At 35.2% G+C, this 12,135-nt stretch overlaps 1 protein-coding gene across 1 annotated transcript in view; it reads left to right on the plus strand.

The window, feature by feature from the left end:
* Nucleotides 1-10,389, plus strand: part of LOC115996738 (uncharacterized ATP-dependent helicase YprA-like) — a 19,689-nt gene extending 9,300 nt beyond the window's left edge. Inside the window, exons 15-27 of the mRNA XM_031236115.1 lie at nt 3,182-3,289; nt 3,377-3,452; nt 6,067-6,203; nt 6,288-6,447; nt 6,557-6,736; nt 6,850-6,966; nt 7,311-7,466; nt 8,548-8,715; nt 8,817-8,929; nt 9,058-9,181; nt 9,715-9,810; nt 9,932-9,994; nt 10,073-10,389. Coding sequence (XP_031091975.1) covers nt 3,182-3,289; nt 3,377-3,452; nt 6,067-6,203; nt 6,288-6,447; nt 6,557-6,736; nt 6,850-6,966; nt 7,311-7,466; nt 8,548-8,715; nt 8,817-8,929; nt 9,058-9,181; nt 9,715-9,810; nt 9,932-9,994; nt 10,073-10,105 — 1,531 coding nt within the window. The 3' untranslated portion in view covers nt 10,106-10,389. The remainder of the gene's footprint in view (nt 1-3,181; nt 3,290-3,376; nt 3,453-6,066; nt 6,204-6,287; nt 6,448-6,556; nt 6,737-6,849; nt 6,967-7,310; nt 7,467-8,547; nt 8,716-8,816; nt 8,930-9,057; nt 9,182-9,714; nt 9,811-9,931; nt 9,995-10,072) is intronic.
* Nucleotides 10,390-12,135: the final 1,746 nt, after the last annotated feature.

A 12,135-nucleotide genomic window follows, 5' to 3' on the forward strand; every position in this document is an offset into this window, starting at 1 on the left:
AAAAAAATGACATTCCTAGAGACACGAGTTCGACGGGCATGAGGATCATAGCAAAGAAATCCTTTTTGGGTTCCAGCATAACCTAAGAAAGCACACTTAACAGATTGAGCAGTAAGTTTATTCCTCTCATGTGCAGGAAGGTGCACAAAACAAACACATCCAAAAACATGCAGATTGGAATAATTTGGTGCATGCCCAAATAAATAAAAATAAGGGGAATTATTGTTCAAGTTGGGAGATGGTAATCTATTAATTAAATAAACTGCAGTAGTTAAAGCTTCACACCAAAATTTAGAAGGAACACAAGACTCAATTAGAAGAGTTCTAACAACATCAAGAAGATGACGGTTCTTTCTTTCAGCCACACCATTTTGTTGTGGAGTGAAAGGACAAGAACGCTGAGAAATGATCCCATGACTTTGAAGAAAGAATTGAAACTCATTTGACATATATTCCCCTCCCGAATCAGATCGCAAGATTCTGATTTTAGCAGAAAACTGTGTTTCAATTAAAGCAAGAAAGACCTTGAACACAGAGAAAACCTCACTCTTAGTCCTAAGAAAATATACCCAAGTAAAACGAGTGAAATCATCAATAAATGTAACAAAGTATTTGTAATGTTCATGAGAGATTACAGGTGCAATACCCCATACATCAGTATGCACGAGTTCAAAAGGTTTGGTGGTATGGGTTTGATGCAATGGAAAAGGAAGAGTTTTGCTTTTGCCAAGTTTACAGGATGCACAATCAACAACATCATTATTAGAAGAAAAATTTTTATTCCCAAGTAAACCAGATTTAAGCAAGATTCGAAGTACATGAGAATTAGGATGTCCTAAACGTCTATGCCACACCTGATTATTACTTTGGACAGCATTACAAGCAACATAATTTGACACTGGAGGAGGAGACAAAAACAAGGGAAAAAGACGTCCCACTTTAGGCCCCTTCGCGATCATTTTCCCGGACACTTGATCCTGCACAAAACAACCAGATTTTGAAAATTGAACGGTGCAGTTACTGTCAACTAATTGTCCGACAGATATAAGATTAGTAGACAACTTAGGAGACACAAAAACATTATTTAAAGAAGCTGAAATATCACCAACGGCTNGGCAGTTTCATGTTTCTTCGGAGGCCGAATGGAACACTCTTTGATGATATGCCCTGCTTTTTTACAATAATTGCAGAATTTTTTAGTACAATTATTGGCAAAGTGACCAAAATTCTTGCAACTATAACACTGGACATTAGTCATATCTCTGCCTCCGTTAGATCTCCTTTGGGCAACGTAGGCAACAGGAATTGGAGCAGAATTTTGAGCTTTCTGCTCCAAGACAGCCAGTGTAGTGAGCCGTTGTTCTTCCCTGAGAAGCTCTCCTACACAAATATTCATTGAAGGAACTAACTGTCTATTCATCAGGTTAGACCTGATTGTTTCAAACTCCCCCCTTAACTTCATTAAAAACTGATCACGCTTGCTGGTTTCATGGATATTTTGTACAGCAACTAGTCCTTCAGAAGGAACATTTGCATACACAATATCAGTGTATTCAGTCCAAAGAGTTTCAAATGAAGAATAAAACTCTTGGATTGACATACTCCCTTGACTGAGTTGGCTCAACTCAAGCTCCAATTGAAACCTTCGTGCTGAGTTGCTTTGGTTGTAGACGTTCTTCAAGTAATCCCACATTCCTCTAGAGGTCTTATAAGGCTTGAGACTGAGAAGTATGGAGGGTTCCACACTTCCAAGAATCCAGGACATAATCTGAGCATCCTTTACCTCCCATTTTGCATATTTCTCCTTCTCCTTTTCTTTGTCAGGTGCAGAATCACTGATATGACTCCATAGTTCCTTTCCCTTGACAAAGAGCTCAAATGGGAATGCCCAAGCAGAATAATTTTTGCCATTAAATCGAACAAAAAAATTTTCTGATCTTTCCAAAGACATGATTCAATCAGAAAACAAGAATAGATCCAAGAAAACAGAACCAAGAACTAAGAGAATAGGTCCAAGAAACTATGATAGCAAGATACAAGTGATACAAGAACAAGAATACTATGATCTTGGAGCAAGACAAGGAACAAGACACAAAGATTATCTCAGGATTTTGGCTCTGATACCATGACAAAATAGAGGTTTAACACAGAAAATTAGAGGCTAGTATTTACTGACCAGAACTGAAAAATGATGGAAAACAAATGTTTCTGAGTTCTGAAATAACAAATCTGTGTTATATCTTCATTAGCTAGCTGATACATCTATATATACATGAGAAAATAGACAAGTTTCCTGAAATTCTGCACTATTTACTGCTGCCTAACATTTCTGCTACCTAACATTTCTGCTGCCTAACTTTGCTGCTGTTAACTTTACTGCCTAACTTTGCTACTGTTTATTTTACTGCTGCCTAACACATAATAATTATAATAATCTCAACAATCAGAAATATACTACACATTTTGCTGCTGCATTGACAGGTATAATAGTGATTGTTAGTGTTTGGTTGATAAGTTTTGTGAATGCTACTATGGGTTTGGAATACCTCATTAATGAGAAAACACATACCCTTATTAAATAAGGGTTTCATCTCCCTTCCTCATTTCTTCCCCAACTATTAATAATCATTCCCATTCCACCCTACTACCAAACATGCAAAATACTTTCACCAAAACCCATTACCATTACCAAGTATTTGATACCCATTCCGATTCCGATTCCCATGTGCGAACCAAACGCACCCTTAATGTTGCTGTTATGTAACTGATGAGAATGAATGTTTTCAACATCTGGTAAGTAAAGTGATGACCAACCATGTTATAGTTGAGGGAACTTGTTTTAGAAGTAAACCAAGTATCTTTACTCTTTGTAACTAGAGAGATAAATTTGTTCTTAACATAAACCTTGTTTTTAAAAATATTTTTAGTCTTTGACACTGTAGTTGGTAGATTTCTTTACAGTTGGAAAAATTGTGATTTTAAGTCACATTAGAATATAATACCACAACATGGAATTATAGAAGTGTGTGTATATTTTTCAAGTCCTGGAATGATATCACGCCATTAGTCTACTCATGCAATTGGTGATGAATAACCCTTTGGTAGATGCATAAATACTTCTAAATTGTTTTTCTCTTCTAAAGAAACCCTTTATCTCTAACAATTTATAGCCATTGTGCAGTCCTATCATGGAGGTATCATACATTTTTGCTGAAATGGTGCAGCACGGTCTCCGTTGTATTGCATTTTGCAAAACACGCAAACTTTGTGAGCTTGTCTTAAGCTACACGTAGGTGAAATAATCTTAAATTCCTTACCTTCACTTGGTTTTTATATAAGGAACATAACATATTTTTGGATGCCTGGCTATCATAAGACGCGAGATACTTCAGGAAGCAGCACCTCACTTAGTCGATGCTATCTGTGCCTATCGAGCAGGCTATGTAGCTGAGGTTTGCACTGTTAACTACTATGATTTAATCTTTCTTTTAAAGTAAACTTGTCACCATAAGCATCAAAACTACTTAATAAGTCTTTAATTAATAGATGAGAAAATGGCATTTTTGGTCCCTAAGATATACCAGCAGTACTTAATCTTGAGTTATAGCCGTGTGCTCTTTGACTCCCCAGTTTAGTCCCTCATTGATTGAAGCATCTGACAATGTTAAACCTTGAGGGCATTAATGTAAAACATTGCAGTCAATGTTGACCCATCATCACAGCTCAATGTAAGGGTGTCGAATCAATTTTTAGTCCCACACCCACCACCACAAGGGGCCAATCCGTTTTTGCCCCTCATCTGAGCACAAGGTCTGACCATGAAGCTGTTTGGAGGTAGCATTTGTAATCTGCCCATAAATTGCAGAAGAAGTTTGCAGCTGTAGAAGCTGAGTGCAAGTTGTCGGAAGTGAAGCCAGGGTCAGGGGAGTGTGGAGCAGCATCTGTTGACTGCTAAAGGAAGCAGTGACTGGAAATGAGCAGGTCTGCAACAGCACACCATTTACTGGAAGCAGTAATTATAATTGGCTTAATAATTAAAATGGTCAGATAGGTTTTGGTTTTTGGATATATTGAAATTTTAGGGAACCAAATTAAATTAAATTAAAGTGGGTTACCTCTGGTGGAATTGAAAGATCTCTTACTGTGTAAAATAGCGCTTTGAATTCCATCCTGTTGTAACAGCGAGTTGTCGCACCGCCGAGATGACAACTGATCGGACAAGACCAATGGTGATGGTGCCGATCAGCTTTTCCTTAAATGTTTCTGGACAACTCAAAGTCCTGCCGGTAGGTTCCCCTGCTTCAGACTCTTGACATTACTCAAAAGCGCCGTTTTCTCAGCTATCTCTGCCGATTCTGCTTCTCCTTTCTCTGCCACCAACTGTGGCAGAAGAGAGGCTACTAGAGCTGCCTTAGTTCCAGCTCCGTATAAGCTCAGCTGTCCCGAAAACCTCAATTTCTCGCCATACTACTTCGAGACACGGATGTAGAATGGGCCGAATGGCTTCACCATTTTCAAGTATTTTTGCATGACTTCTTTTGAAAATTTCTTCTCTTTTGCAAGTGAACTTGAGCTTGAATTCTTGTCTTCTGCGCTGCCTTGCCATTGTTGGCCTTTTTCGAACTGTTATCCCTCATAAAGAGGGATTTAATATTCATCTCTTTGACCTTGGAAGGGTTGTTAGATGAAGGTAGATTAATTGTGTTCTAATGGATGAAAAAAGCACTGCTATTAATCACTGAGAAGATACAGGAAATAAGAAAGCTCATTCCTGGAGTCCTGGTGGCTAGAAGATGAAGTAGGAGCTGAAATGACACTTTTAACCTTCCTTGTTTAGGGTTTCTAAGAGTTGGCATACATTTTTATTGGAAACCTAACGTTAGGGTCCTTAGGGACTAAAATCGCCACTTCGGTCATAACTGAGGGATCAAAGATGTACACGGCTATAACTCAGGGGTTAAGTGTGAACAACGGGTATATCTCGGGGACCAAAAATGCCATTTACCCTTAGTAGATTATGATTAAACTTTCTATTATCAGCTTCATTTTCTGTTCCACGCTTCTTATTAGCTAATAGCTACCACAGTAGCTTTAGAATAAACTAAATTTGAAATGTTATTTTTTTCCCTTTCATCTGCTGAATGATTATTGTTCACAAAGTTGCATTGTTGGCAAATTTCATAAGAAAAACATCATCGTTTTCACCCAATTTTAATTAATGGATCGTGCACACACACACACACACACACACATATATATATATATATATATATATATATATATATATATATATATATGTATATATGTTTATGTACATAAATAACCTGAGGTACAATCTACCAATGACACAGGGACCCAAAAGTTTGAGCTCCAGAGTGTACGCTCATGTTTGCTAGTGAATGTTTAGCACTAGGATACATCTTCATCAGTATAATAATCATTGCCTTTTAAGTGAATCTTCATTACATTAGAAGTGATTGTTAACATCTTGATAATTTACTCATGAATAATATTCACAAAGGCTCACATAGCTGTGTGAACCAGTGTTTATTACTCCTTCCAAGCCAAAATGGTTTTCCTGTTTAGTTTAGACATATAAAGTGGGGGGAAGGTACACATTTTTCCCCTTTTGCCCATAAAAAGTAGATGACTTTTGACTTTTTACTTTTAACTTGTTTCTTCTATATCAAGGTTTATTTTAGTAAGTATAACTATTTGTGATGCTTATTTTAGGAAAGTGGACAATATTTGGGAGGTATCATAAAGGAAATGTAGACAACCTTTTTGCAATGGAGGGAGCACAATTTTTTCCCCTTTCCTCTCCTAAAAGTCAAGCTTGTGTTCAAAGTACTCTTTGGATTCTTCTGTTTGTCGTATTCATATATTAAAAAAAAAGACAAGGGTTTAAAATTCTCATCACTTTACTTAATGCAGACTTAAAAAAAAAAGAAAGATCTTAAATGTGTAATGATATATCTATTGTTTGAACATTGATTACATTTACTATGCCCATATTAGTTTTTCACTTAAAATGGGTGGTTTGACATCAGTTACCTGATGGAGCAGGACAGGAGAAGGATTGAGCATGACTTTTTTAGCGGTAAAATATGTGGTATTGCTGCCACAAATGCTCTTGAATTGGGAATTGATGTTGGACACATTGATGTGACTCTACATCTAGGCTTTACGGGTAGTATAGCTAGGTAAAAGCTCAGTTTCTTTCTGCTCTGGTCCATATTACTGTATTATCTTAGTGTACTTGTTACCTCTCTGCCTTTTGCATTTAGTCTATGGCAACAAGCTGGAAGATCAGGGAGAAGGGGAAAGCCTTCAATTGCTATATATGTTGCTTTTGAAGGGCCTTTGGATCAATATTTCATGAAGTTCCCAAACAAACTGTTCAGGAGTCCAATTGAGTGTTGTCATGTTGATGCTAATAACCAACAGGTTTTTCTCCTTAGGTCTTACTGTTTTCTTTTCTATTTTTCTCATGCCTTTCATGATTAATACTCTTATTAGGAAATGACATAATTTCTTGAATGCCTTGTCTCTACAGGTGCTTGAACAGCATCTGACATGTGCTGCTTTTGAACACCCACTGAGCTTGCATCATGACAAGAAGTATTTTGGTCCTGGATTTGAAGCTGCAGTAATGACACTAAAAAATAAAGGATATCTGAATACTGATGTGTCACGTGATTCTAGTGCTAGAATTTGGAGCTATATCGGGCATGAGGTATACTATTTTTGGGTATAGTTTTAATCTCCTTTTGCTACTAAGTTGAATTATTGATACTATTGCGCAATTTCAAGCTATTTCATTTTATTGTTCTCATTTTTCTTTTTCAGAAAATGCCTTCAAATGCTGTAAGTGTTCGAGCAATTGAAACTGAGCGATACAAAGTCATTGACAAGCAAAAGAATGAACTTCTAGAAGAAATTGAAGAGAGCAGGGCATTCTTCCAGGTAAAAGAGTTGCAAACTTTTTGTTAGGGCTTACTTCAGTGGTGACATTTTTCCCTTGTTTCCTTGACATATTTTGTCCTCTTGAACAGGCTAATATGCTTAATAAACTGCCCAGGTCCATTGATAATTTATATACCATTTACTACTTTCAAGAGTTCAAGCTCATTTAAGACTTCATACAATATTTTTAAGATAAAAGAAAGAAATAATTTTATGGTTTCTTTTGTAATATACTAATATGGAGGAAGTTGGTTAATATTCCTCCAACCTAATGCTATCAAATATTGGTCTCTGTCCTTTCCCTTATTTTCACATAATCATTTCCATTGTATTTGGTTTTATAGGTTTATGAAGGGGCTGTTTATATGAATCAAGGAAAGACCTATCTTGTAACGGACTTGGATTTATCAAGTAAAATTGCTTGGTGCCAGCAAGCAGACTTGAAATATTACACAAAAACTCGTGACTACACTGATATTCATATCACTGGGGGTAACATTGTAAGCAAAGATCAAGGCATAATTGCATATGCACTACTTTTTTAGTCATGTGTCTTACATTTTTTCTTTTTTGAAAAGTTAAATACTCATCTCATTCTACATTTGGTGTATATTGGTGTTGGTTTCCATGTGCTAGACTCTAAGATGGAGAATTACCTTTCATTAAAATAAATGCATGCTTAGCACCTAAATCAAACTGAACAGCTCAATTGCTTGCAATCACAGTACAAAGAAAATGAAAATTGCACATTGATACTACCTTTGCAAATATCCACCAAACTTGACAGCTACTTTCACCATTCTTGCCATCACAATACCCACTGCCATGAATGCATAATTTCATAATTTCTTGATCTGGTCCATTATTTTGAGTTTACTATGTGGAAGATTAGAGGTTAGGTGTTGGTCTTGGGCAAATGTCACCCATTAAGAATCAGGCTGTGGGTTCAAGCTACAAAGACTGCCGCTTTGAAACAGAGTTAAGGTTGTGTTTGTCTTCCTTCCCTAAACCTTGCAAGATGAAGGATCCTTGCAGGCTCTTTGTAGCTTTGAAAAGATCGGGAACAAGATAGTGGTAGGAGCTTCATTTTGAGGTGTAGGTTGGAGGTTTAAATTGTCCAAAAGATATGTCTTCTTACAAAATCTAGTCAATTCATCACTCAATATCAAATTAAAAATGGGTGGACTTTTATCTTAAGCACTATGCAGAGCCTCAAAGAAAACATCATCCCATTTCTACCTTGTTTTATATCTTCAAACTATTCCATGTTTGGTTAAATCCATTTCTTTGTAAAAAAAAAAAAAAAAAAGTGCATACATGCATACATATCCCCATTCCAAGATCTGATTGAAATATTCTTTACAATTATTAATGCTAATTAATTGTGCTTGCTTTCTGCTAAATATGCTTTTATTTACTGGAATTTTTAGAATTTCAGCTATGCTGTTAAATTCCTATTTGTGTCATACATGAACTTCACTATGGGGTTTATATTGTTCTTTCCATTGATTACTACCAAACAATATATTACCTGATGTCAGTGAAGTGAAGCTAACCTATTGGCGCTTTTACTACTATTAGGCTTATCCAGCAAGGAATTCTAATATCCAGTTTGCAAGAACAACTGCCCAAGCACAATTTTGCAGAGTAACCACTACTTGGTTTGGTTTTCGCCGAATATGGAAAAAAAGCAACCAAGTTTTTGACACCATTGAACTGTCACTTCCAAACTACTCTTATGAATCCCAGGTGAATGCTAATAGGCAGACGTCTGCTCTAGTTTTTTGTGTTATCCTTGTTATCACTCTGGTTAATTTTTATAGATATTCTTATTTTCATGCACAAAACAGGCTGTCTGGGTTCCAGTCTCTGAGACAATAAAGAAAACAGTCGAGGCCTTAAATTACTCATTTCGAGGAGGTTTACATGCTGCTTGTCATGCCATTCTTAATGTAGTTCCTTTGTGAGTTTCTGACAGTTGAAATTTCTGAGGATGAAATCTATAGTTTAGTAAAGAGATTAAAGATGTTTAATACAAATATAACATACTGGTTCATTTCTCTCATTACTTCCTGACCTTTTCTCGTGTAGGTATATAATTTGCAATAGATCTGACATAGCTTCAGAGTGTGTAAACCCTTATGATGCACGTTATGTTCCAGAAAGAATTTTACTTTATGATCCACGTCCTGGTGGAACTGGGATTGCGGCCCAGGTGAGTTAAAGTGATTTATCAATATTCTCTATTTCTATTCACTCATATTTGTTCCTTTTTCAACTTAACACTTTGTTAAAAGGAATTTGGAAGTTTAGAAACAAGAAAAATAAAATAAAATAAAATATAAAATTTAGTGATTCCTCATATCATGGGGTTCACTGATGAATATGACTATGGTACTTGTTCTTGTGATGGTTTCCATATGGTGGTATAAATACTGTGGCACAAAATTTATACTGGAATTGTGCGTTGGGCTTACCATGTCTGAAATTATCTTTAAGTATCTGTTGAATTTTAATATGATATCTTGAGAGTTAACACCCGACCTAGTTTACATCCAAATCATCTCATATTCTTCCGACCTTGTTAAGTTGGAAAACCACATGTTTTAAATACACTGCTGTTCTTGCATCCGTTTTAAATTATTTTGTGCGATGCAAGAAGTACTAGTGGTATCGAATTGCAAAAAAGCACAATGATCATATAGTAAATTGTTGACATGCTGTGCAAAAACATTTCGTCTTATACAGGTTCAACCCTTATTCACCGAGCTTTTAACTGCTGCGTTAGAACTTCTCACATCATGCCATTGCTCCAGTGATGCCGGTTGTCCTAATTGTATACAAGTCAGTTCTAACCAACAGTTCAGATCGAATGAATTCTATCCTTACATATTCCATGGCATGATTTCTTTCTTCATCCCAGTTCAACATTTGTTTAACTTTTTGTGTTTATGGCATGCTTCAGAATCTTGCTTGTCAAGAATATAACGAGGTTCTCCACAAGGACGCAGCCACAATGATAATCAAGGTAGGACTGATAATCTATACATTCAAATTTTCCTGAACTCTCTGCAAACTGTTTGTGCTTGGCATTGTGTTTATGCAGGGTGTTATCCAAGCGGAAAAACTCCGCGATTAGTTATACTGTACAAGTGTTTTGCTGCATCAACGAAAAAGAGTTTGTTTATCTGCCCAATCAAATTTGCTGGATGCGGTTGAAATGCAGTTAGCTCATCCCCAAGTATGTTCGGATCTTAGTCGTTATTCCAGTTGCCGTTTTAGATGATTTCTCCATGGTTATTCCTTTAATTAATTTTTTGAGTTAATTCCATTTTTTATTCTAGATATATGAGCGATAGTCCATTTAAATCATTTTTTATTAGAATATTCATTTTTGGTCTTAATATTATTTTGACATGATCATTTTGTCCTTTATCAATAAAACAGTTTAAATATCGTTGGGTATTTCGGTCTTATTTTTTTTAAACAATAAACATTAAAAATATACATACAATGAATACTATGTTACATTGTCAAAAAAAAAAAAAAAAATACTATGTTACAATGTTTCTCATACATATTTCGGTGATTAAAGAGAAAAAGAATTAATTAAAATCCGAACATACTTTTTTTAAAAATTCCAGTTACGTTTCTCATACATATTTAGGACAAAAAATAGAATTAACTCTAATTTTTTATTTTATTTATTTATTTATTTTAAAAAAAAAAAGTAGTGTCTCCCATCTTTTCTAGATACAATGAATACTAGGTTACAATGTTTCTCATACATATTATTTCGGTGATTAAAGAGAAAACATTACCAAATACTTTGTGGTTTGATGACATCACTGTTATCAATCCAAACGAAAAAAGTCACAAATTCGAATTCCATTCCAATTAAGGATGTTAGGCCTATCATAGCATTCACAATGAAATCAGGAAGATTAGACATAAAATTAGATCAAATCTGGTTAATGTTAAACTCAATGACAAAAAGTGAAAAAAATGCAATAATGAAAAAATAATAACTAAAATTAACTCGTTTTATTTCTGTAATATAATTGATATAATGTGATGGGATGGGTTCTAGAATTCCCCCTCCCCAAAAAAAAAAAAGAAAAAAAAGAAAAGAAAGTAACATATAAAGAGTGGTGGGGCTATCCTAACGTGAAGTCATTTGTAATTCAGGGTGGAATCCATTGCCAACAAACTCAATCTCGTTGTTTGTCGAAATTGCTACTAAGAATATTCCCCATGAATGTTGACACCCACATCTTTTTTGTCTTACTCTATCTAAAAGTTGGCAGATTAATTGTATGTATTCAAATTGTGTTTACATTTTTTAAAAATTAACTAACCTCACGTGATTGATTGATTAAAAAATAAATAAATAAAACAGAGTACAGTTTTTATTCATTTTTTTTTCTCAACAAAATTTGAACTAGTGGTTAAAGTACACTTATCATTTTTTTAAAAGTTAGTGTCATAAATGTATTTATAATTTTAATAAATTATCTCAGATTCATTAAAAATATTTTATCTATTTTATCAGGAGAAAAGTATAATTATATTTAGAGCAAATTATCATTTTAGTCCACTGACTATAGGGGTCCTATTAATTGCAGTCTACGACTTTCAAAAGTGTTAATTGCATACCATGACTTTTCAATTTGTATCAATTTTGGTCACTCCGTCCAAATTACCGGCCAAATTCGCCAAAAAATCTCAAACCCCAAAATAATGAAGGGTATTTTAGTAATTTCACCTGTCTGGTCTTCTTCCCCTGTCAAACTTCGTTCTGCTCCTCTGGCGGCGGCTGTAAGCTTCTTCTTCGGAAGCTTCTTCAGCCGTAAGCTTCTTCTTCGGCCTTAAGTTTCCATTGTTTCCACTATAGTGGGTAGTGAGTATATATATATATATATATATATATATATTTTTTTTTCAATAAATGGTGTCTAAGATCAAGAAGGTAGGGACTTGGGGTACATGTAGAAAGATTATCACCAAATCTGAATTTGGGTTCTGTAAATGAAGAAGACAGCACAACTAAATCCCAAACCTAACTTAGGCATCTCAGAAAATTAAAGTATTTTGGATTCTGTAAGTCTGAACTTACAGTAAAGGAAGAACCCAAGAAAGCATTTTTCAGATATACGCGGTTTCGCCGGC

Source organism: Ipomoea triloba, chromosome 11, assembly GCF_003576645.1.
Source record: "Ipomoea triloba cultivar NCNSP0323 chromosome 11, ASM357664v1".
Taxonomy (NCBI): domain Eukaryota; kingdom Viridiplantae; phylum Streptophyta; class Magnoliopsida; order Solanales; family Convolvulaceae; genus Ipomoea; species Ipomoea triloba.